General features: G+C 39.8%; 1 protein-coding gene across 3 annotated transcripts in view; it reads right to left on the reverse strand.

Moving 5' to 3' along the window:
- Nucleotides 1-27,740, reverse strand: part of CSMD1 (CUB and Sushi multiple domains 1) — a 2,014,336-nt gene that overhangs the window by 563,948 nt on the left and 1,422,648 nt on the right. For all 3 annotated transcript variants that reach the window (XM_047713603.1, XM_047713595.1, XM_047713613.1), the window contains 2 exons: nucleotides 14,198-14,322; nucleotides 3,230-3,351 (listed from right to left, as the gene is read on the reverse strand). In XM_047713603.1, coding sequence (XP_047569559.1) covers nucleotides 3,230-3,351; nucleotides 14,198-14,322 — 247 coding nt within the window. The remainder of the gene's footprint in view (nucleotides 1-3,229; nucleotides 3,352-14,197; nucleotides 14,323-27,740) is intronic.

Consider the following 27,740-nt stretch of genomic DNA (forward strand, 5'->3'; position numbering starts at 1 on the left):
TCCTAATATATATCTATATACAGTACACACACACACACACACACATCAGATATATATGTTTAACAATTATTATTTACAATTAATTATTTAATATATGATCTGTTAGAGCATGTATATTTATATATTATGTATTCAATAATAATGCAGAATATATTGATATAATTAAGAACAATTTATATATATATGTTTGTGTGTGTGTGTGTGTGTGTATATATATATATATATATGAATAGATTTCTAGTATTCTTTTTAAGTTGACATTGCATAATATGACAAATTGTGATATTCACAACCCAGCTTTCTTTGGTCATTATCTTGTACAAGCGAGTTTATATTAATGCTTCGTACACATGGACACGTCACTTGATTGTGTAAGACTTAAAGCAAAAAATGAGACCAGGAGAGTCTATAATCATTGAGAGTATTAAGGTTTCAGTCAAAGATGAGCTTACTATGTAAACTCCAACTGACACTGGGAATTGATTTCAGTTTTCTATCCTATTTTATTTCTTAAAAGTTTGCAAATCAAGCCAAACATACAGATTGAGGCAGATCAGCGCTCCTTATCTAGAACTCTGTGTTCATGCTTCTAGCAAGAGTCATTGTCTGGACGCCTTTGCATAACTGTCCTTCCCTCTTATGCTCAAGATGTAATATACCTTCATCACCATGTGCTTAGTCGGGAAACCCCCTTATTTGGAATGTCTCCCAAGGAATCAAATTAAGCCTAATTATACTTAATGGCAATGACTGCTTCTTAATTTGGATGGTAATTCTGCTTAATTGAGATGCCTTCAGGTGTCTAAGTGGTGTTCTAGTAAAGAGTACTGGTGTGCATGAGAGCATCAACCTGCAATGTCTTGTTTCTTCTCTGAACATTTCACCAAAATAAAGGAAAAAAAGACAAAGAATTTAAGGAAGCAATGTAACACAAGATTCCCAAAATTTAATGTGTTCATTGTTGAGTGTTCAGAATCAACAAAATCTGTATGAAATCATGAGAAATATCCATGTAAATGTATGCAAAGATGAGACAGAAACATGAAACTTCTAAAATGAGAAAAATGTGTCAATCTAAATGGCATACATTCATTATTTTACTGATTTTTTTTTAGAGTTGGGCCAAGTCGAAAAATCAAATTCAAAATGTCAAAGAACACACTTCAAGCATTTTAACAAATTTTTAGGCTACTGGAGTCTGCTAAAACAGGAAAATAATGGGATCTAAAACGCATCATAAACAAAATATGAATCTGATGATAACCAAAACCTCTTTGACATTATGCTTGTGTGCATGTGGTAGGCACACTTGTTACCACAACCATCAGCCCCACCTTCTGGCTTCCAGAGAGTTCTTTCCTCAGGCTCCCTGGGAGCTGGAGCATAGGCGTTTGATTTAGTGGGACCTGGAGAGAAGTCTGCTAGGACATTCTAGAAAACTTCTTCCATTTTTGGGAAAGACAAGCCTCATTTCTTCATTGATCATGATTATGTCACAGCCATCTTGCGACCTGAGGGTGGGGGTGGGTGCTGTTACCCCCCTAGATACGGAGGAGGAAACACCGGAATCATCAACGTTTCTGAGCTCCTAAATTAAACCTGGAATCTCGCTGGCTCTGCCCTTTTCTTATGTGAAATAATGTTTCTTAAAAACTTCTTCTAATACCTACAGCCAAAAACATCATATTGAGATACTGAATAACCTATGGTTCCATTTCCATATGGCACCCCTCACGGTGATAATGGAATATGGAGGTGCGGACCTAAGTGACTCTCCTCCCAGAGAGAAGAGCTAATGAAAGGCCATCACAGGGCAGTGAAAAGACACCCAGGTCCTCATCCTCGGTAGGAGCAAAACAGCTGTGAAATCTTTAATGAGTAGTTTACATCCCGGGGATCTCGGTCTCATGCCTGTCAGGTAAATGGTGTTTAGACAATAGGAAGCTTCCTTTTAGATAGGGATTTCGATTATTCTACTATGTATGGGAAGGATAGAAACTCAGATATATAGGTATATCTGTAGGATAAAAGTATTCATGATTATTCATCTGTGATCTGGATTTAAATGAATTCTGAAAATACTGGAAGGGTTTCAATCAAGTTTCCTGACAATTTAGCTTGGAGTCACTGCCTGTCCTATCAGAACACCATGGGTTCACTGTTTCTTCCATACAAAGGCCTTCAGTACTTTCAAGTTCTTTACCTGACACATAGAATTGCAAAAATCCCTACCATTCTTTACAGCGGAAGCCCACTCCACCCTCTAACTGACACAGGGAGGAAAACACACCATCAGCATGACTCTCTTGACTCTGCGTGGCTTCTCTGCATGACATCATGCACATCCCAGATCTCAGCAGTGTACAACACACTTCTGAATTCCAAATTTACATCTATCAGTTATGTCCACTTGAATGAATATACAGCAGGCTCCTCACTCTCATTATGCCCAAAACCAAACTCATTATCTCTTCCCATAAGAAAACAAAACAAAAACAAAAAACAAAAACACTGGTTCCTGAGGACCCTTCCCTGGTTCAGAGTAGGGAGAACCTATACTATTCCAGACAAGAACAATCTGGAGAATAAAGGAAGGTCATTATTAACAAGGGTGCCGGGACCAGAGATGATGCAGGGCAGGGTGTCCCCCTCAGAGGGGCTGAACACATGCTCATTCTGGTAAGGGATTCACCACCACCTCCAAACCCATTCTTGATTCTCCCCTGAGTCCATTTCCTTCATAGTTACCGTACTGTATCCTTGAGACTTGCCAAGAGAACAGATCTTAAAAGTTCTTACCATAATAATAAAAAAAAAACCCTATAATTATGTGAGATAATATACGTTAACTGTTTTGCTACATATATGTGTGTGTGTGTGTGTGTGTGTGTGTGTGTATATATGTATATATATATATATTTACATTATACACCCTACAGTAAAACAATATTATGTCAATTATATCTCAGCAAAGCTGGGGGAGGGGGAGAGCACAGAACCTCCAGATCATTGGGAGGCAACCAAATGAAGGACACTCACTTTGTATCTAATCCTGGACAGGCTTTCTGATAAATGTGGATCTATCTACACAAATGCAGCGTGAGCTTTTCCCTTCAAACAGCGAACAGTGAGGGTGTATGACATCTGTGCGGCTGTGTGTCATAAACAGCCGTCTGAGCTGGAGTATTGATGGCATCAGCTTCGCAGAGGTGGAAGCCGAGAGCCTTACCTTGTCTGGGTCTGTCGTGGTGATGACCCACACACAGTGAGCATTGTCCTCATACTGCACCGGGTAGTTAGGGGACGTAATGACGCCACTGGGTCCACGCAGATTGGAGCCACATGTTCTAGCTAGAAACACATAGAGATGGTATTATTTTCTGCATCATTTTATCAGTGTGGTGAAGACATAACGGAAACATGGAATGTCAAATTAACTAATCACTAATTACTATAAAAAATGGTTCATGAAACTCAAGTTGGTGAGGGAAGTTTGCTCAGCCATCTGGACCCTTGTTTGGGAATTGGAACGTGCAACAGAACCCAAGGCATTACCATTCACAGAATGACCATGTTCCTGATGCTACCATGGACAGTGTCCAGTCAAACTGGCCCATCTCCATCCCACTCTGACTCAAAGAGAGTCTGCATGTACATGCGGCTGGACGTGGATGTCGTGGAGGGGAAAGCAAGTGCAGGGGGCTCCGGAGACCCTCACTATGCCCTCTTCAGTAGGACAATTTCGTCTTCTGCACTAAAAATGAGGATGGTGGGACAGATCATCTCAAAAGTCTCTTTCAAGCTTTAGATTCTATTCTGCAATCAACTATGCAAATTTCTTTACAGCACAATGCAAACAGGAACTTCAAATAGAGTCGACAATTTAGAGAAAGAAAATAGACATAAGGACTCTGAAAGGAAAAAGGAAAAAAGAAATAAAAAAGGACCTTAAATTGAGAGACCAAGCAAATTATAGAAATGACATAACCCACAAATATGACTGTTTTTTGCGATAAAACAAGGAGTTCAACTGACCTCCATTTTAAGAAAGGTTTGTTTTTGGTTTTGGTTTTGGTTTGTTTTTCAAATCAATAGATAATTTTTAGAAATCAAGTGTTGGCTTGCAATGCAACCCAGACTTCACATTAATAATTTGAAGTGAGTTTGAGAAAAGAGCAGGAGAAACTAATTTCACAAGAAAGAACTAATGTAAGGGAAGTTCGAGTTCATTTTTCTTAGACTTCATATTACACAAACTGATTAAACTGTCACCCAATAAAAGATTAATCCTAGTCAGGACCCATCTTGCCTTTGTTCTTTTTCTTGGCTGAGCACCCACTCCAGGTCAAGGATTGTTCTGGGAGATTCAGTCACAAAATTGAGAGACAGGATTCTGACTTCCAAGGGCCATCATATTGCTGAAGGGTCAGGAGAAACCCATTTAAGTGAGCTTTTCCTAATTGCCCCCAGGAATATACACTTCTTGTTCTACGTATCAACATAATAGTGAGACAAATCATACCTATTCCTGATGATAGTTCTTTATTGTAATGATTAACTTACAGAGCTATCTTTCCTACAAGGTTGTGAATTTCTTGACCTTGAGAAAACATCTTTCCCTTATCCTCAGCACCATGTCCGCTGTCCACAATTGCAGACATAAAAATGTGAGAGTAGACAAATTTTCAGTGGTTCAATACTTTGAAAGTAATTAGCTAAAAATTCATCTGCTATACATTGAATAACAAAAACATGGGGTAATCAACATTTAAAATACTGGCATTTACTTTGCAAATGGATGAGATTTCTTAGATGAAGATGCATAAAAGATGGTCTGGTTTTCAAAATTCTGGTGTGTCCTGGCTCAAAAGGTCCTCCAACGGAGAGCTAACTGCCCACATACGATTCCACCTCGGCACTCAAGGACTCTAGTTTTAGGAACATGTTCTCAGAAAAGATCGTGCGCTTCAGATGGGAAAGCTTCCTAAAGCACCTTATTAACAGCATTCATGAGGAAACCTCAGAAGAAAAGTTATCATCAATAAATGTGGAGTTGCAATGTCTTTATCTAACATGCTCATTCTTGGCTCAATTTCACACCGAAAGGCTGATGGAAGCATAATGTTCTGTTACTTGATATTTTTTGACTTAATTCTGAATCAATAGTATCAAGGTGCCATTCTAAGGATTTCAAACTTCAAAACAACACTTCTAAAGAGTGAGTGAGTGAGTACAGTGGGGAACTAATTTGTTATATTCCCACTAACAACTTGTGCCCATCCAGCCATTAGCCCCAGCTGTCATTCTGATAGAAAGTTCACCAAATCTGACATTCCTTCAACGGCCTTGCGTCCCACTTGTCTTCTTTGAAGCTTGACCCTTAACTTGACTTATTCAAATTGCCTACCAGCTTTCCATGAAATTCATCTTACTATTGCTTGGGGAAATATGATTTTTAGTGATCATATATTTCAGTGAGATAACCATTAGTAAAATATTTACAGGAAAGCAGCACGTTTCCCAGAGTTTCATGCATACTGAGAACTGTGTTTCACATAGAGCGAGGGATGAATCTAGTCGCCTCAGAGACGTTTTTCACCAGAAATTGTCAGATTAATTCATAAAGTAATTTTTCTTTTTTTTTTGTCTTAGAAACATATCTCCATTTTTCAATGCATTTTTCCAATCTATTAAACTTAAGTATTTTTTAACCCATACTTTTAATCAAGCCATCAAAATAATCAGCAAAAATGAGATATGTGGTGTATTCTGTTTCGATAATTAGAACAATTCCTAGCATTTGATCATTTTCCCCATAAATACTTGTTGTCATTTTTAAATAGTATAATGACTCTAAATAATATGATCTAACTATAGTTATTTAATTCTAATCCTCTGTTTTAGGAAACTGTTAGAACTTTAGCTAGTATCAAAGACTTTACCCTTCTAAGTCTTCTCCATCCCCATCATCTGTTTCTTCCCCAAATGATGATACTGCCATCATCACATCAATTACTAATGACTCATTCGGTGCTGCTTTCCATATCATGGCCCTCCTGCCAATCACAGATAACCTTCAGACTTTCCACTGGCGACCACTCACAGTCCAACCATCCTTGTGCAGATCCTTATTGAATAATAATGATGCATTTTGAATTATCATGACCCTATGGATTATTATCCAGGGCCACACAGTGGCTGTCATGCAGACTGGGTATTATCTTTTGCATCTCCTCCAGTTGTCTGTTCCCCAGGGTTTTTTTTCTATCCTGTGGTTCTGTGGCAGGTTATACAAAATGGCCAGCTCCCTGAATGTTAGGGCCAAGTAAGCCACACCGTTTGCTGTGTCACACCCCAAACTTCTTCCTCATCAGCGTCAAGCATCAGAAGGCTAAGGTCCTTCAGATCCTCTGTCTATCATACGTCTTTTAAAACCTAATCTTTGTGCAGAATAAGAAGAGTCAGAGAAGAGCACACCTGAGGTGACAGAGGAACCAGGACTAAGTGCTCCACTGGCACGTGTCCCACAGGTGAGCAGCACACCCTACAGAGCTACGGGATGTTCGGTGTATGTGTTTCTGTACCCTGACCTCTCCTCAAGGTCATGTTCTGTGAGACGATGAGGGAGGGGCCAGCCTGCAGGGCAGGAAGGAAGAAGGGAGCTGAGGGATCAGCCCAGCATGCAGAACCGTCTGTAGGAGGACGACTGGTTCCAATTTATCTACAAACCACATCTGTGCTGCTTTGCCAGTGGTTTTCCTGCTGTCCTTGGTGAGGAACTCGACCAGTGCTGTGGACATTCAAAAAGCCATGCTATTATCTGATTCAGATGGCTAGAACTCTGAAGGTGTGTCACCTGGCCTGTCTCCTTCCACTCCTGGACTCTTAGCTGACTCCTCAGCGCACACTGGGCATGGATCCTGTAGCTTTTCAGACAAGTACAAACTCATTAGCTTAGCAAAGCTGTCGGGATGACGACAGAGCAATTGCACAGTGTCCTTGGAGGAGGGGGGCCTTCCTCCCCAGCACTGGCTTCTGTACTAAACAAGCATTCAGAGGTCCCCAAAGTATTTCATTGGCCAACATACTTAAGTAATGATAATACTGTAATATCAAACAAGATTTTATAGAAAGATTTTAAAATATTCCCTTGGTTGAAATGTATATGTATATGTTTATACATATTATAGTTGAACACCACTTTCTACTCATGCTAAGTCTCTCCCTTATCAAGATTTCCTGGAAATACAATGTCTAATATAAAGTAATACACACTTAAATGCTTAATAATGCTTAATAAATGGTCTTGGGTAATTGCTGTGACCTAATGCACAGCTAGTATTACTCAGCAGCTCTGTTCTAAACTTGGAAGCTCAATGTTTACTTATATGTCTTACGGTTTTAAAATTAAATGAGAATTCACAAAATGATAGTGGAAAATACATCAAGAGAGAAAGTGGACAGGGAGAAAAAGGCTGATTTTGAAGGTAAATATATGCCATTTCTCTATTTATCAATGAATATTTATTAAGTACAAATCATATTTGTTTCACATAATTTACCTTATGTAATATGAAGTAATAATTTGTCTACTTATGTAAATTCAGTCCCAGGAATCGGTACTGTTCTATAGTAACCATTTAATTAATCAAGTTAATTGGAGGAGAATATTCTAATTGACTAAATTTAAATAAAGAGGTTACCTAGACTCACATCTGAAGTATGTTTCAAGCACATTAATAATATATTTGATACTCTGTTTCCTGTATGTTTTTAGGAGAAGGCATTGTTTCCAACAACGGCTTTTATAGTTACTTCCAGATTGTCAACCACAGCAGAGAACGCATGTCCGAAAGGTTAGGAGTTGCTTTTCCTCATCACAGCTTAGTTCCAAGCCTGATTTATGCAGTTCCTAGACATCTAATCTTAATTTATTTCATATTACACCCCTCAGTCTATTCAATGAGTATAATAAAAGTAACTCCATCTGTGAGTGCTGTCAGGACTGAAAGAAGGAGATCAAGGAAGGCACTCAGCATGTGGCCCAGTACATCACAGGCTCTGTATTACAGAAATACATGTGACATTCTTATTGTGAGTATGGCGTGGTATCAGGCATGGGCAATATAGCAGAGAGAGAACAAAACTGAGACCCTTGCCTTCCTTGGACAATTCAATGCATAGACATACGCCATCTAGTCTAACATGGACATAGCAGCTTTCTAGGAAGGTCTGAGTAAGGGTTGGCAGAGTATCTGGAAAGGGCTTACTCGGGAAGATGGTGGCCATGGAAGGATTTTGGAAGAGAAGATGTTTGAAAAAAGGTGCAAGACAGACAGCCATGTGGACACCTGGGGAAAGTGTCCCAGGTAAAAGGACAACACATGAGAGGAGACTAAATCAGAAACTTCCCAATTATGTTCTAGGAATGTAATCAGCACCAAATTAATATTAGTGTTCAAGTCATTTTATGTCAACAGAATTTGAGAGTACTATAAAAATACACAGCTTTATTATTTCCAATAACCTAATAAAAATATATTTTTTACCCAAGTGGACTTTAACTGAAAAGCATAAAACCTTGGGAGTCTAGGAGCAACAAGAGAAATTGTCCCCAGTACACTGGAATTATAATAAAAGTTATAAGTCTGTATGTCTCTTTAAATCTCCGAGGTCACAGCTATCCAGTAAAATAATCAGTATACAAAGTATCATCTTAAAATTAAATCTGACATAATGAAGAGTTCTCATTCAGTTATAAGTGGCCTTTTTTTTTTTTAAAGATTTTATTTATTTGACAGACAGAGATCACAAGTAGGCAGAGAGGCAGTTAGAGAGAGAGAGGAAGGGAAGCAGGCTCCCTGCTGAGCAGAGAGCCCCATGTGGGGCTCGATCCCAGGACCCTGGGATCATGACCTGAGCTGAAGGCAGAGGCTTTAACCCACTAAGCCACCCAGGTGCCCCTATAAGTGGTCTTTTGACTATTATTTACAAGTCATTTCTGTGAGGACAGAGAATATGGGCAGGAAACAATAAACTATAGAAGTTCTTGGTAAATGACAACTTAGTAAATTGAAGGTCATTCTTAGCTAGCCTAACCCAGAGTCCCAAAGCAACAGCTTTATTCTGTGACCCCCTGTGGCTCTAACTGGCTTCCATGTAACCACAGTTACAACTGCAAATGATACTTTGCTTTTCTTAAGTGCTCTTTCAACTTGGTGAGCAACTAAAAATACTAATTCCACAGATCAGAGTGCATGAGTCTTAAAGGAAGTTCTCTCACTAAGACCCTGTAAATATTGATGGAATGAAATGTTAAGCTGAAACACTTTACTTAAAAAAATATAATAAAACTATGTCCTCTTCCTTTGTTTGTTTGCTTAGTTTAAAAGTCTACTGGCAAAGATATTTTATGTATGTTTGCACGGTGCACAGTACTTTATCCTGTGAAAAATCATAATAGTTTTCATATCTCTAAATGAAGTAAGCACAATTTCAAACAAAATCTCTTGTATAATTATCAAGCTATGACAACCATTCATCTATTTGGTAACAGGAGGAAAAGGTAATCCCCTCCATCTTCAAGGCTAATTAGCTAATGTAAGCATTGGCTAAGGACACCAGTGTCCAGATGTGAAAGATCACTTCTGACTCATGACAGTTTGTCAAATGCTTCCATCAGATATTCCTTCTCTAGGGAAGGCACAGTAATTACTTAAGAGTTAGAGACCCTTCATGAAGATGGGAGCCTTGAGAACCAGTCCTTAATTCATCCATCTGAAATCTCAGAAGGGTGCAAAGCTCAGACTCGGGGCATTTTATTGCATTTGAGAGATGGTTGAATTTAGAACATGTTGGCTGAGATGATCAACATGAGGGCTCCTTTATTTTTTTAATTTATTTAAATTCAATCAGCCAAGGTATAGTACATCATTGGCTTTTGATATAATGTTCAATGATTCATCAGTTCTATATAACACCCAGTGCTCATCACATCATGTGCCCTCCTTAAAGGCTTCTTTAAAGGCTCAGAACAAATCAAGAAAACCCAAACCATGAGTTTTTCTTCTTACTTACTATTTATTACAGTGAGAGCAAAGACTAGAAAATGAACTCAGAGAATCACCCTTGTCGTTTGGGACCTATAAATAACTAAGAAAGATTTCCTACAGCCTCTTTTGGGTGGTATTTGAAAAATCACTACATTTCATGGCAGCCATCTCCCCCTACATATTAGATATCTCAAGATACCTTTACACAGAAATAGTTATAAAATCTCCCCTAATTATTTTTTTTTAATTTCCACTTAAAAACTGTTTTCCTCCCCACTCTCCTATAATTGACAAGCCCATCATTAGCAGTAAGTAGATGGACTATTTAATGAAGGGAACAATGACAGACTCAGAGTTCCTAAATACTACCCACATGAAAAACTTACTAATTTTAATAGAAGAAAGTACACTCTCCAGTGAGGAACGCCATCCAGCAACACAGCATGACTCACTGCCCTTACTTCTTCTCTTCATATCCATAAGGGTGTTACTGCTTTCCCACAGACCAAGCTAAGTATCTAGAGTTGTAATGTCCATAGTGGGCACTGGCCAGAGTGACTATTGAACACGGGAGACGTGGCTAGTCTGAGCTGAGATGCACTCTAAGTGTTAAATTCCCATGTATTTCCAAGTCATAGCATAAAAATAAAAGAAAGAAGGTTAAGAATTTTTTTCTTATAATCTTTACATTGATGATATATTAAAAGGATAATATCTGAGGGATAGTGTGTGAAATAAAATACGTTATGAAAATTAACTTCACCTGTTTCACATTTGCTTTTTACTGGCTTTTAATCTGCTAGTAGACTTTTTAAAGATAGTTTTAATTACATATATAGCTTGTATTTTATTTCTAGTGGAGAGCACGAATCTAGAGTTTCCTCAAAACAATCCTCTAAAGGACCAGTCCACAGATGTCCTAATGCATTTGGCCATTCAGCGCAGGAGTAATTGACCCTGTCATGTTACACGGTGATTACCTGATGTTGTATGAGACTCTGCTTTCCAGACTAGACGGGTGTGTATTCATGCTGGCCTTGAATAAGAAGGCTGACCTCTTGTTAGAGAACCATGTGGCTCGAAGGGGAGTGCAGGGTGGAGAAGGGGAATGCCCAGGTTTCCTACTTAACCATGATGCTCACAGATAAGCCTCTCCAGTCCAGAAACTGGGTTGTCCTGCTTACACCATTCCAGCTTTTTTAATCCATATTGCTTAAACTCAGCACTGATACAAAAATGCCAACACATGTGAAACAAGACTGAGTGACCACAGGTGCCCTCTCATCCATAGAAAGTGCAGGTGATATAGGGAAGAAACAGCAACAACCATCACCCAACAAAACAGAACCAGAAACAGAGCCGTCGTCATGACGTCTGTCCGGTGATTCATCCCACCTCTCCTTCTTATGGAAGTACACCCCCTTGGCAACAACTGCTGCTTCACTTAATGTCTACATCCCCCCTCTTCCATGGAAACATACTTGCTTGCTCTATATTTGACTGCCCAGACTCAAAATTATATTCCAAAGCCCCACAACAAGGTCGGAATACTTGGCCAGCAGTACTGAGCAGAAATACCTCTGATGTTTCTTGCTGGGCCTCTACCTGCTTCCTCTAAACCCCCTGTGTCCTATTACCTGGGATTTGGACAGCATATTGGACCATGAGCAGGAGGGCCTGACCACACGCTGACAAGGTGGGTGTTGAGGAAATTTTCATCCCTAAGACAGAGTTGCCATTCTAGGCCTGTACTGCCTGACTCCTACCTTCCTTATGAGAGAGAAATGATTTCCATTTGGTACAAGCTCCTCGTGGGTTTGGATTTTTGTCACCTAGTCTTCATCACCTAATTCTAGGTAGTATATCTCAAATTCTCCTTCTTAGAAGGCTTCACGCCTTTCAATTTAATTTTTTTGGTTGTTTAATGTTTTACTACTCCAAATATACTAAAATATAATTTCCTTAAAAAGTTCAGTTTAAAAAAAATACTGTTTGTTATTATTCCCTAGACACAATCTGTTCTGGTTAAGGTATACGGATTGGATATATACATCCTTCGTGGAAAGGTCTTCTTGAGGCTTACTTGCAGCTTCCAGAGCTCGTCCCTTCAGAAAGTTAAAAAGTAATTGGACAAGAACTAAATAGAACAAGGACTACTGGATTACTCCATAAAATTGAAGGTGTATCTAGTTTAAGCAAAACCACGGGGTCACCAGCTGGGAGGAGAAAAGAGGGGATGATGGAGGTGAATGCTGTTTGCTTCTGGATGAGGGAGCTGGGCGTCTGAGAGTGGTGGGTCTCTCACAGAAAACAAGCCCAGTGAGCCACACAACAAAGATGCTGTGGGAGAGCCTTTCTTTTCTAAAATATCATTGGTAGGACATGAGAATCTGTGAGAACAGGAAGCTAAAAGCTTTGCTGTACAATTATCTCATAGTGACGTGTTTGGAGGTGGAGAATGAAGAAGGATGCCCTCCCCACTACCGCAGCCTGGGAGGGGGGCCTGTCTTCTAAGAGGTGAGAGCCTCTGGGTGTTTGGTGTTTGATATCAAGTCAGGTTGTAAGTGGGGACCAAGATCCCAACAGAGTGTTTTGAGCTTCATATGAGATGATGAGATTCAGGAAATTAAAAAAAAAAGTTATAAATTAAGAAATAAGATAAGAATCCAATAATAGCCTACACACATATTTCCTTTATGTGACTCCAAAATATCAATTTAAAATGAATGCCCATTTCGTAGCTTTGTATAGTTTGGGTTTTTAAAATAATGACATATGATTCTGGTATAGAAGAGTAAAGAAAACATTAAAGAATAAAAACATTTTTTCCCCTTGAGGGAAAAAAATAATACCAGTGAATTAGCCCTCATTTATTTCTGGGAGCATTACACATTACCATCACTTGGTAGGAATATGGTTTTTGCTGTAGTTCCTTTGGAAGCCAAGTACGGCCACTTTAGTATTAGACAAAGTAGTCTAATGGCAAAGAGCAGAAGGACACAGAATTCATGTTTCCTTAACCAGAGGATGGTGCATCTCCAAGAAGCATAGGAAAGAGCCTCCTTCAGCCAGAACACAGACAATAGTCTGTCCTCAGGGTGCATGAGGAGGTCAGAAGGTGCATTGCCCACAGGCTATAAACCCTAAAGTGGTTATAGGTAAGGGAACAAGAGAGCAAATCCTGCAACATAGTCTATCTATCTTAGATAAAGCTAGCACTGTATTTGATTTTATAGGATGTATCTGATTTTTTAAAATTTATAAAATAGAATCTTTTCACTTTAAAAAGGCTATAAGGAGGCATAATATATGCTTATATATGAAACTTTGCTTTTTATTCCTTGGTTGACTTCGTGCTTTTTTCCCCCCCTTCCTTTAAAAGTACCATTTTACATAAATTATCTTATGGCCAAAACGCAAAAACCAAAACCAAAATCAAACCCTTGTTTTTCTTTGGATTTTTAGCAATTTTCAATATTAAAACAACCATAATGGTTTTCTGCTGGTTTGACTGTGGTTTGTATAATTCTGCTAGGACCATTCCTATACATCCTGGAAGTGACCCGTCAAGGTTTGGCATCTGTGAGGATGATGATGAAGCTTCTTCGGCTCTGCTATGTCAGAGATGAGTTTAAGATAATTTATCGGTGAAATATTAACTCAGGATAGTGCTGACAACTCCCTTTATCACTGGTATCATCAAAACCCAAGAATTAACCTCACTGCCCTTGAAAGGTGAGCATTTTTAGATCTGCAGGGGCGTGCATAAAACTTGCCAAAAGATCTGGTTACATAACCTATTTCCATAATATGCAAACGCTGTGTGTATATATAGGCAAGTACCAAGTTATACTGAGTAAGTCTGTGTGCATGCATCTCAATGATTAGATTTGCTCCCATAGCTCCTGAAATTTCAAAACCACTAATATCCTTGGAAATGCTTGCTGGCTAACCAATTTCAAAGAAATATATCTTCTCTACCTTCATCACTAGGAAAACATGCATCATTTTCTGCTTTGTTCTGCTTTGTCTGTATGACACATAAACGAGGCTGCTCTGCCCTTCAGTCTCCCGCGCATTCACAAAATGAGCCAACTGTGATGGAAGACAGAACCAGGGCGAGGACATCAGTGCGTGCACCTTACCGCGGCAAATGGGCCGATGGTCGCTCCACGCAGCCAGTGTCTCTGTGACTCTCTGACAGGTTATGCTCTTGGATCCCTGGAGCACATAATTGTCCTCACAGGAGAACTGTACATTTGCACCAACCCTAAGCAATTAAACAAAACAAAACAACCCAAATTATTCTTGGAAGCCTTCTTAAAAAAAAAAAAAAAATCAGCGTAGTGCTCCGAGTGTCTTACGCCATCCAATCAAGAACACACTTCAAGCAATGCATTAGAGATTATTCTTAGATATAACCACGTAATGTAGCATGAGATAGAGTCTCAAGACCTGGGTTCCAATTTCCGTTGTGCCAACTTCAAAGCTAAATAAATGTATGAACCTTAATTTCTTATCTGCAAAATAGACGAAATAACAAAAGTGACTGGACTTCATGAGTGTAGAGAAACAGTTGCATACCCTGACAATAAAACAATGTGGCAGCCCTTCTGTGTGAATAAGTGTCTACAAAAACAAGGATTGAGAAAGTTCAGGTTAGGAAAATGTCTCAGGACACAGAAAGACAAGTGCTGCAGGGCCCCACTTACGTGAAGGACCTAAAATAGCCAACTCATAAAATCAAGGGCTGGAGGGGAGTTACTAGGAGCCTGGGGGGAGCAGACATGGGGTGTTATTAACCAACTGTCATAAAGTTTCATTTTACTAAGATGAAAAAGCTCTAGAGACCAGATACACAACATCTAGCCTCTAAGTCAACAGCAATGTGGACTTACAGATGACTAAGAGGATAGACCTCATGAGAAGTGTTTTATCACAACAAAATAGAATAAAATTCTCCCAAAGAAGGGCAGGAGGGAGAAAATATCTCTGTAAAAACAAATCTATGTTGGGAATAGGAGACCTAAATTTCCTCTGATCCCAGGAGATCAGCTGGACAGTTATCAAACCATTCCGAACTCCTACAAACACAACAGGAGATCGAAGAGAAGAGCAGCGATTCTAGGAACAGAAAAGTGACCACTTTCTGAAAGGCAGGATGTGTGGAGATGTGAATCCGAAGCCACGGGAAGATGGGCGGGTGCGGGGGGGGGGGGGGGGGGGGGGGGGGGCCTCCATCACCCGCTCCTGGCAAGCAGCAGAGCACAAAATCAGAACTTCTAGAAGTCTGCTCCACGGAGGGACATGGCTCCAGAGACTAAGCGGGGGGTGGAACCCTCACGGGGACAGTGTGGTCTCAGGTCCCCAGGGTCACAGAAAGATGGAGAGTACCTGAGTGCAGCAGAGCTGCCCCATATTGGAGCGGGGAAGCTGGAGGCAGAGATGGAGCTGAGGAGTTGCCATAAACTATCATCCCTGGCAGAGTTGGGATCGAGCAGGGACCCCACAAGTAGCAGATCTGGGAAGACCCTCTCCTTTCTTCTGTGGGAGGAGCGGTACAGGAATGTGAGGCAGGAATCTGCTCAGTTTGACTCCAAACAGGGCCACGCACCAGAGACAGAAACGCTCGGTCACAGGCCGGGGGAGCTCGGAGCGCGGCCGGAGACCAGGAAGACAGGAGGGACTGAAGGCTCATCCCCGAGGGCGCACTGAGGAGCGGCCGAGCTCTCGGCTTCTGCGGTGGGAGACTGGGGGCCGCCATCTTCGTTCCCGGCCTCCGGACTCTACGGGCAGCGCTCAGGGAACAAAAGCCCCGAGAGCGAACCGAGCAGGTGACTTAGCCCGGCCCCGGGCAAAGGGCGGCGCAATCCCGCCTCCGGCAAAGACACTTGAGAATCACGGCAACGGCCCCTCCTGCAGGAGATCGGCAGCACCATCCAGCCAGACCGAGCGCACCGATCGAGGAGAACAGAGGAACTCCCGCGGGGAAAGCAACGCATAGAATTCATGGCTTTTTCCCATGATCCTTTAGTATTGGAAAGGTAAATTTTTTAAATTGTATTTTTTTCTTATTCTATCTTTTTTCTAACTTTTCCTCTTTTCTATTTGACCTATTTTATCTCTTTTATCTTATCAATACCTTTTTAAAAATATTTTAAAATTTCCTTTGTTAAAGTCATATTCTATCCCTTAATTGTATTTAGCATTTTTTGGTATACATATCAGTTTTTCTTCCTTTAAAATTTTGGGATACAGTTTCCTCTAACAGACCAAAACATACCTTAAATTTAGCATATGGTTTTCTTCTAGTCTCCAGCCTGATCCTATTTTCTTCTTTGTTTTTTTCTTTTTTCACCCAACTTCTTATCAATTCCTTTTTTAATATCTATTTTTAATTTTCATCTTTACAGTAATATTCCATTCCTTCATCATGTTTACCCTTTGTGTGTGTGTGTGTGTGTGTGTGTATACATAAAGTTTCTATTTCTTTAAAATTTTGGGAGGCAATTTCATCTAACACACCAAAATAAACCCCAAATCAAGTATGTGCCTCTTCCCTATTCACCAGCCTAATCATATCTTTTTTTTTTTCTTTCTTCTCCCCCGAGTTTCAGGTCTCTTCTGACTTCGTTAGTGCATATTTTTCTGGGGTTGTTTTTATCTTTTTAGTATTTTATTCTCTCATTCATCTATTCTTATCTGGATAAAATAACAATGTGGAAAAACTCACCTCAAAAAAGAACAAGAGGCAGTACTGACTGCTAGGAACCTAATGAATATGGACATTAGTGAGATGTCAGAACTAGAGTTCAGAATGACAAAAAGTGCCAGCAGGGCTTGAAAAAAGCATAGAAGATACTAGGGAATCCCATTCTGGAGAAATAAAATCCTTTTCTAGAGAAATAAGAGAACAAAAATCTAACCAAATTGAAATAAAAAAGCTTTTAATGAGGTGCATTAAAAAATGGAGGCTCTTACCGCTAGGATAAATGAAGCAGAAGAGAGAATTAGTGATACAGAAGACCAAGTGATGGAGAAAAAAGAAGCTGAGCAAAAGAGATGAGCAACTACTGGACCATGAGGGGATAATTCGAGAGAGAAGTGATACCACAAGATGAAACAATAGTAGAATAATTGGGATCCCAGAAGAAGAAGAGAGAGAGACAGTGTCAGAAGGTACATTGGACCAAATTATAGCAGAGAACTTCCATAATTTGTGGAAGGGGACAAGCATCAAAATCCAGGAGGTGCAGAGAACCCCCCCCAAAATCAATAAAAATAGGTCCACACCCCATCATCTAATAGTAAAACTTACAAGTTTCAGAGACAAAGAGAAAATCCTGAAAGCAGCTCAGGACAAGAAGTCTGTAACATACAATGGTAGAAATATTAGATTGGCAGTGGACTTATCCACAGAGACCTGGCAGGCCAGAAAGGACTGGCATGATATAGTCAGAGCACTAAATGACAAAATTATGTAGCCAAGAATACTATATCCGGCTAGGCTGTCATTGAAAGCAAAAAGAGAAATAAAAAGTTTCCAGGACAAACAAAAACTGAAAGAATTTGCAAACACCAAACCAGCCCTACAGGAAATATTGAAAGGGGTCCTCTAAGCAAAGAGAGAGCCTAAAAGTAGTAGATCAGAAAGGAACAGAGACAATATACAGTAACGGTCACCTTATACTCGATATGATGGTACTAAATCTATATCTTTCAATAGTTACCCTGAATGTAAATGGGCTAAATGCCACAACCAAAAGACACAGGGTATTAGAATGGATTAAAAAAAATAGGACCCATCAATGTGCTGTCTGCAAGAAACTCATTTTAGATTCAAAGACACCGCCAGATTTAAAGTGAGGTGGTGGAAAACAATTTAACATGCTAATGGACATCAAAAGAAAGCTGGGGTGGTTGGGGTGCCTGGGTGGCTCAGTGGGTTAAAGCCTCTGCCTTTGGCTCAGGTCATGATCTCAGGTTCTTGGGATCGAGCCCCGCATTGGGCTCTCTGCTCCGTGGGGAGCCTGCTTTCCCCTCTCTCTCTGCCTGCCTCTCTGCCTGCTTGTGATCTCTCTCTGTCAAATTAAAAAAAAAAAAAAGAAAGAAAGAAAGCTGGGGTGGCAATCCTTATATCAGATCAATTAGATTTTAAGCGAAAGACTATAATAAGAGATGAGGAAGGACATTATATCATCCTTAAAAGGTCTGTCCAACAAGAAGATCTAACAATTTTAAATATTTATGCTCCTAACATGGGAGCAGCCAATTATATAAACCAATTAACAAAATCTAAGAAACACATTGACAATAATACAATGATAGTAGAGGGCATTAACACCCTCATCACTGAAATGGACAGATCATCCAAGCAAAAGATCAACAAGGAAATAAAGGTCTTAAATAACACACTGGACCAGATGGACATCACAGATATATTCAGAACACTCCATCCCCAAACAGCAGAATACACATTCTTCTCTGGTGCAAATGGAACATTCTCCAGAAGATATCACATCCTGGGTCACAAATCAGGTCTTAACTGGTAACAAAAGATTGGGATCATTCCCTGCATATTTTCAGACCACAATGCTCTGAAGCTAGAACTCAATCACAAGAGGAAAGTTGGAAAGAACTCAAATACACAGAAGCTAAAGAGCATCCTACTAAAGAATGAATGGGTCAACCAGGAAATTAAAGAAGAATTTTTAAAATTCATGGAAAAAAATGAAAAGGAAAACACAACTGTTCAAAATCTTTGGGATGCAGTAAAGGCAGTCCTGAGAGGAAAGCATATAGCAATATAAGCCTTTCTCAAGAAACAAGAAATGTCTCAAATACACAACCTAACCCTACACCTAAGAGCTGGAGAAAAAACAGCAAATAAAGCTTAACCCAGCAGAAGAAAAGAAATAATAATAAAGATTAGAACAGAAATCAATGAAATAGAAACCAAAAGAACAGTAGAACAGATCAATGAAACTAGGCGTTGGTTCCTTGAAAGATTTAATAAGATTGATAAACCCCTGGCCAGACTTATCAAAAAGAAAGAAGAAAGGATCCAAGTTAATAAAATCCTGAATGAAAGAGGAGAGATCACAAACAACACCAAATAAATACAAACAATTATAAGAACATATTATCAGCAACTATATGCCAGTAAATTCGACAATCTGGAAGAAATGGATGCATTCCTAGAGACACATAAACTACCAAAACTGAACCAGAAAAAAAACAGAAAACATGAACAGACCCATAATCTGTAAGAAGATTGAAGCAGTCATCAAAAATCTCCCAACAAACAAGAGCCCAGGGCCACATGGCTTCCCAGGGGAATTCTATAAAACATTTAAAGAAGAATAAATACCTATTCTCCTGAAACTGTTTCAAGAAATAGAAATGGAAGGAAAACTTCCAAACGCATTTTATGAGGCCATCATGACCTTGAACCCAAAACCAGACAAAGACCCAATCGAAAAGGAGAATTATAGACCAATTTCCCTGATGAACATGGATGTAAAAATTCTTACCAAAATACTAGGCAATAGGACTCAACAGTACATTAAAGGATTATTCACTAGGACCAAGTGGGATTTATTCCAGAGCTGCAAGGTTGGTTCAACATCTGCAAATCAATCAATGTGATATAATACAATAATAAAAGAAAGAACAAGAACCGTATGACACTCTCAATAGATGCTGAAAAAGCATTTGACAAAATATAGCATCCTTTCTTGATCAAAACTCTTCTAAGTGTAGGGAAGGAGAGTGCATACCTCAATATCATCAAAGCCATCTATGAAAAACCCACAACAACTATCATTCTCAATGGGGAAAAACTGAGAATTTTTTCCCTAAGGTCAGGAACATGGCAGGGATGTCCACTATTGCCACTGCTGTTCAACATTATACTAGAAGTCCTAGCCTCAGCAATCAGACAACAAAAAGAAATAAAAGGCATTTGAATCAGCAAAGAAGTCAAACTCGCACTCTTTGCAGATGATATGATACTTTATGTGGAAAACCCAAAAGATTCCACTCCAAAACTGCTAGAACTCATACAGGAATTCAGTAAAGTGTCAGGATATATAATCAATGCACAGAAGTCAGTTGCATTTCTATACACCAACAACAAGACAGGATAAAGAAAAATTAAGGAGTTGATCCCATTTACAGTTTCACCCAAAACTATAAGATACCTAGGAATAAACCTAACCAAAGAGACTAAGAATCTATACTCAGAAAACTATAAAGTACTCATGAAAGAAATTGAGTAAGACACAAAGAAATGGAAAAATGTTTCATGCTTACGGATTGGAAGAACAAATATTGTGAAAATATCTATGCTACCTAGAGCAATCTACACATTTAATGCAATCCCTATCAAAATACCATTGATTTTTTTCAAAGAAATGGAACAAATAATCCTAAAATTTATATGGAAACAGAAAGTACCCCAAATAGCTAGAGGAATGTTGAAAAAGAAAGCCAAAGTTGGTGGCGTCATAATTCCAGACTTCAAGTTCTATTACAAAGCTGTCATCTTCCAGACAGTATGGTACTGGCACAAAACAGACACATAGATCTATGGAACACAATAGAGAGACTAAAAATAGACCCTCAGCTCTATGGTCAACTAATCTTTGACAAACCAGGAAAGAATGTCCAATGGAAAAAAGATAGTCTCTTCAACAAATGGTTTTGGGAAAATTGGACAGCCACATGCAGAAGAATGAACCTGGACCATTTCCTTACACCACACACAGAAATAGACTCCAAATGGATGAAAAACCTCATGTGAGAAAGTAATCCATCAAAATCCTTGAGGAGAACACAGGCAGCAACCTCTTTGACCTCAGCCACAGCACCTTCTTCCTAGAAATATTGCCAAAGGCAAGGGAGGCAAGGGCAAAAATGAACTATTGGGACTTCATCAAGATCAGAAGCTTTTGCACAGCCAAGGAAATAGTCAACTAAACCAAAAGACAACAAACAGAATGGGAGAATATATTTGCAAATGACATATCAGATAAAGGGCTAGTGTCCAAAATCTATAAGGAACTTATCAAACTCAACACCTAAAGAACAAATAATCCAATCAAGAAATGGGCAGAAGACATGAACAGACATTTCTGCAAAGAAGACATCCAAATGGCCAACAACAGACACATGAAAAAGTGCTCCACATCACTCATGATCAGGGAAATACAAATCAAACCCACAATGAGATACCACCTCACACCAGTCAGAATGGCTAAAATTAACAAGTCAGGAAATGATAGTTGTTGGCGAGGATGCGGAGAAAGGGGAACCCTCCTACACTGTTGGTGGGAATGCAAGCTGGTGCAACCACTCTGGAAAACAGCATGGAGGTTCCTCAAAAAGTTGAAAATAGAGCTACTCTCCAACCCAGCAATCGCACTACTGGGTATTTACCCTAAAGATACAAACATAGTGATCTGAAGGGGCACGTGCACCCCAATGTTTATGGTGCAATGTTCACAGTAGCCAAACTATGGATAGATCCTAGATGCCCATCAACAGATGAATGGGTAAAGAAGATGTGTGTGTGTGTGTGTGTGTGTGTGTGTGTGTGTGTGTGTGTGTGTGTGTGTGTAAATATATAATGGAATAAAATGCAGCCATCAAAAATTGAAATCTTGGGGCACCTGGGTGGCTCAGTGGGTTAAGCCCCTGCCTTCGGCTCAGGTCATGATCCCAGGGTCCTGGGTTCGAGCCCCACATCAGGCTTTCTGCTCAGCAGGGAGCCTGCTTCCTCCTCTCTCTCTGCCTGCCTCTCTGCCTACTTGTGATTTCTCTCTGTCAAATAAATAAATAAAATCTTTTAAAAAAATTGAAATCTTGCCATTTGCAATGACATGGATGGAACTAGAGGGTATTATGCTAAGCAAAATAAGTCAATCAGAGAAAGACAATTATCATGATCTCACTTGTATGAGGAATTTGAGAGGTAAGGCAGGGATTTGTGGGGGAAAGAAGGGTTAAATGAAACAAGATGAGACTGGGGAGGGAGACAAAATGTAAGAGACTCTTAATCTCACAAAACAAACTGAGGTTGTGGGGGGATGTGGGGGGAGGGATAGGGTGGCTGGATGATGGACACTGGGGAGGGTATGTATAATGGTGAGTGCCGTGAATTGTGTAAGCCTGATGATTCACAGACCTGTACCCCTGAAACAAATAATACATTATATGCCATAAAAAAGATTAAAAAATAAAATACTTTTTATTCAAGTATAAAAATTCTATGTTACTACCACAAACATTACATTCACAAGGCGAGTGATATGCTATTTCAGAAAAACACCTTAGGGGAAAAGAATCATTTGTTCTAGAAAAAAGCAATCTATCCAGCCTAAAGTTGGATGACACCTGGTTTTGGCTCCAGAGGTGCATCTGCAAACCTGATGCTCTAAGGTTGTAGGAGCAACAAAATCTTGCAAAACAATGATTCAACAGGTGTATAACAAAATGTGCCAGACTCACCGCAGGTCCGAACACATGTGATTCCTTCCTATAAGCCTTTGTCTGGCATGGAGCTGAGTGTGGTAGTTTTAGTATCAGACAAGCCTATTACAAGAGGAAATTCCACATATGTTTTCTATTGGATAGACCCTCAAATTCATGTTGACAAAAATGAGAATGCCAGGGAGTCTGTGGGAAAAGATGCACAGTGACTCACGGCATGGATACAGTTAGGAATAGATGCAAGAGTGAGAGAAAATAAACTAATGTCGTCCCTTCCTGCTTATTAAAATCATTTCGTCTATGATCTCAGAGTGAATATTACCCAAGTGAAATTATGTCAGAATTTCCCACACTTCTAAATAACACTCTGGGGATGGCACAGTTGTCTGCACAAATCATCACATCAGGGGGAGCCAACTTGAAAAATTCTGGATTCAACAACAGTTAGCATGCTTCATTTCTAAAGGGGCTTCTCAGGGTACTGAAACTAAGTATGAGAAAATGTATTCTGCTTACTTAAGAGAAGATAAAGTATATAAAAGCCCCCAAGCTTATATATCCAGGAAGCCCCTTCTCACCAACTATCCAGGGCAGCTAGAACTCTATGGACCGATTTTTAGAAACACTGTATTGTAGGTACTTACCAGGTCTTATCTTTGAAAGTGAAAAGTGTAAAAATCAAATTCTAGACCTAATTTTCATTTCCATCATCAGTCTGTCACATACGTCAGTTAGACACACTGTCCATCATTTCTGCTCACTGGCTTTTGTAAACCTCTGGAGCCACAGTAAATAGATGCAATAAATCCAAACATTTTGTTCTGAAAACGGCTCTTATTTCTGTGTTCGGCGCCATCTTCACCTTCCTTCTATTTACCAAAATATCAGATTTCACACATTTTATCATCCTTGTAACACATTTCTATTGAACATCTATATGCTACTTCACTCGAGGTATCCAAGATGCAAATGTTAATAAAACGTTAAAATTTATCAAGGTCCCAACCTAATCTAAGTTGATTTTCTGGAAAGAACTCTTAGAAGAAAATTCCAGAAAAAAAGAAGTTATTAATACCTTCTCATTGACAGGTAAATTTAGAACATCTTAGATTAATTGTGTTGAACAACTTTGACAATTGCTAGTAGTTGGAAAGTGTAAGAAATAACAGAGAACTGAATTTGTGTAAGATCAAGATACATTGTACATAGATAATCAATACCTAAGTTGCAAAATTTAAGTTGCACAGTAAAGGTAGCATATTTTGTGTTTTAAATAGAACAGAGAAAATAAACGCTTCAGTTCTTCAATGCTTAGCTCTTCTGAAAAGCTCATCACTCAAATTTCTGATTTCCAAAGACATTTCATTTGTCACCATCTACTTGACTTTAACGACCATAATTTGAAGAGTCTTTTGAGGTGAGTGAACTATTTCTAAATATGGCTCCATTTTAACAAGAACTATTTCCAAATTTGGTTTCCCTAAATAATAGCTGTGCATTAATTTAATATTGGTACCCTAATTATTTCTGATTAAAAAAAAAAACTGAAGGGGCACCTGGGTGGCTCAGTGGGTTAAAGCCTCTGTCTTTGGTTCAGGTCATGATCTCAGAGTCCTGGGATCGAGCCCCGCATCGGGCTCTCTGCTCAGCAGGGAGCCTGCTTCCCCCTCTCTGTGTGCCCCCCCTCTGCCTACTTGTGATGTCTGTCAAATAAATAAATAAAATCTTTTTTAAAAAATGAAGAAAGCACCTGAAGTGACTTAAAGTTCAAAGCAGAATCCAAAATAAGATATGGGATATCTAACTGTCTATGAATTACAGGAGATATAAACCATCTGGATAGAGAGATTCCACGTCTTTCCTCAACCCATACTGGTTGACTTCTCTCAAATCTAATGAAGAAACCAATTTCTCCATTAGGAGTTTTCTGAATCAATAGATAGATCAATAGATGGAGATAGATGATAGATAGATGATAGGTAGATAGAGAATCAGACTCTTTGTTGAAAGCAGAAATCCAGGTTGGAGCGGTGAAGGACAGGGAACACTAGCAGAGACAAGAGAGGACGCTGTGTCATGGCTGTGGAAACATGGGGCCATGTTTCCCTACCATGCCTTGGACCAAGAAGCAAGTTGGAGTATGGGGATGGAACGAGACAGCATCTTTCAGTGTTCTCTGTGAGGATCCCAGGGTAATACCAGACTTGTTCTCATTTTCCAGCTCTGACCACACAGTGAAGTCTCTGAGTCTTATGGTACAGCCTTTCCAGGGGAAAGCCTGGAAGTATGGCTAGCCTAATTAAGACTGAGAGGATGGGGCCCCTGGAATGACAGAGCAGTGCACCCCCAAACATTCACATCGCTTATGTGCTGGCTGTGGAGGCCATAGATTTGGAAGTCATTCACCAGCCAGGAGGAGGGTGTGCGTCCTGCCAGAGCCTTGGGGGAACGTGGTGGCAATCCACAGGGCAGAGATGAGGTGGACACATCATGTCTCTTCCCCCCTTTTGCTGGGATGGCCTTTACTTAAGCCCTGGCATTTAACATTGTAAAGGCAGGAGAAGGAAGGAAGTAATTGACTTTAATCCTAATGAATTGATGCATCATTGATTTTCACAGCTTCAACGATGAATACACAAAATTTTCTGACACAGGCAAAATGGGGATTTGTTAAAAAAAATGATAGTATAAATAAAATTTCATGCTGTACATCTGAACTCATGAGCCCGTAATTCAATCTCCTACACATATTTTAGTTAACTTTGCAAATAATACAATATCCTTATCATACGCAGGTCTCTCTCCTGCTTCTCCCCATCTCAGCTTTCATTTTGCTCTCTGCCTCTTTCTCCTTACTGGTTTTCTTAATCATTAACAATTGACTACCTCCCATAAATAAAATTAATTCTTCCAGTGGTTTCTAGAGGAGGGTGCAAAAAAAATTCTAGAAAACCAAATTAGAATGATTTGAAGGTATTTCCTAACTTTACAAAAAGAAAAGAAAATGGTATTTTATCCAAGGAAAGAAATGAGAGGAAAACTGTCAGGAGCAATTCCAATGTCCTTCAACATCTTTAGAATGGTTAGACTCAAGTTCTAACCCTATTCATAAATATCCCCAGTGCCCGAAGAAGGGACTGGCACATCAAAGACACTCGAAAATACGTGTTGAAGGAAGGAATGAAGAGAAGCCACGTTCCCAAGGCCATGTATGACAATTTGCCAGTAAAGCAGGACTGAGAAATAATGCTGGCAAAGAAACGTATCTGCTCTTCTCCCTCTTCGATTGGCCTTGATTCTGCCTTCCCTGCCTCGGCTTGACAATTGCTTACGGTCAGCCTTTTATGCACTGGGCACTGTGCAAGGTAGAAGGTTGTACTGGTGAGCTCTTGGGGGCAAGAGATAGTTCATCAATTAATGCACAACGAGTTAAATAAATCTGCTGTGCTATGGGAAAACAATACATTTTGCCTTTAGTGAAAAGGTAAAAAAAAGGTTACTACTAGAAAAAGACGATACACAGAATTTATTTACTATTTTGTTTTGTTTTGTTTTGTTTTCCCAAAATGAGTGCAGGTGTTCTAAATTGAACTCCCCAACCTACACTTCACAGAAAGCCCTATTGGCTTCAGGGTAGACGGTTTGTTCCAGGAATTGAAGACAGCCAGGTCTGTCCACAATGTTATTTTGGGAAGCTCTTCTGAAAACCTCGGCAAGTGTCCCACTCCCCGCTGGCCCAGAGTTTCTTCCCCAGAGACACACAACTCTGGTTTCCTGCCCTTCACCCCTGCTACTTTCTCTCTCTTTGATAAGGAACTTTCTTCTTTTAATGCTCTCTTCTATGTGTCATTTGAGAAACATTAACTGAAAGCACACAAGTCCAGACAATGTGAGTCTGGGCAAACAGGCCACCCAGAGAAGGCAGGTACCAAGAACAAAGGATCCTGAGGGAATGCCCTGTGTTTTGTTCCCTTGGAAATCTGTCCCAGACCTTAGCATTGAGCTTATACTGTCCCCGAAATAAGTAACTTTCAGATAAGCCCACTGACTCTCTAACGAGTGAGTCTGTTGCCCACTCAGAAAGGACCTTTGATACTTAACTGGCCGCTCTCCATTTCAAGAAAGATGTGGTCCTCATACAGGAGACTGAAAACCTACAAGGACAATCTGTGCTAACCCAGGCACTTGTGCCTAAGATGCCATCAAAGTGCACAGCTTGCACAGTGACATAGATATTGCCATCGTCAGAGAGATCAATGCACAGCCGCTGTGAATTTTGGAATGTCTTTTGTTACCCTTTTGATTTTCACACATAATGTATCATTTCTGGGTCATTTTTTTTCTTTTTATAGAGACAATTTCCAGACTCATCTCCTCAAACCTTGAGGCAATTGAGCACCACTAGAAATGCATCACAGAGTAGATGGATCCCACTAGCCTAAGGAAAGAACAGAAACTAATACTTCATATCATTTTTAGAGGCCGTATGTTAACAATTGTGCAACAAAGACCCCTAACAATGATTGGAACATGAGGCACTTCAAGGGGATGAGTAACCACAATGCCAGGACAAAGGGCCTTCAACTGGCAAGAGATCTTCAAACTGTGACCAGCCTTTGGAAGCACGACATTGAAGAAGGCGTGTAACTTTTCCCATGAGGCAATTTAATTTCAGTCTTCCAAGGATGCTAAAAGATCGTGGGAATCTGCCATTTGCCCAGCAAGAGGGTTTCCTGTCTGACAAAGTAGAAATGGTAAAGCCTCCTCTTCACCACCCACCCACCACCATTCCTGCAGAAGCAGAAGCCAGGTCCACACTATTACAAAGGATGCATTTTGGAAAGAAACAGGTAGAGAGAGGATCTGGATGCTCAATGACAGAACTTCCCCATAGGCTCTTCTCCCACTTTCTTTGTCTCCTTGTATGTTCAGAGCCAGGAGGTCCTCTCCAGTCATGAGCAGAAGTTTTTCAGTCACCCTCCTCTTGTGATCTTGGGAAAACAAGCTTGGTAATACGAAGTTCCAAAAAGCTCAGTGGTGCCTAAATATTTACTTCTAGACTCATGTTTGCCATTGTTTTCTGGTTTCCAATACTATTCCATCATGGTACCTCTGAAATCCCTGCTCATTCATGGAAGCTGCTCACAGGACTTACTTCTTTATTATTTTTCTCTAGAACATTATTCGACAGAGGCC

This window comes from Lutra lutra, chromosome 2, assembly GCF_902655055.1.
Source record: "Lutra lutra chromosome 2, mLutLut1.2, whole genome shotgun sequence".
NCBI lineage: Eukaryota > Metazoa > Chordata > Mammalia > Carnivora > Mustelidae > Lutra > Lutra lutra.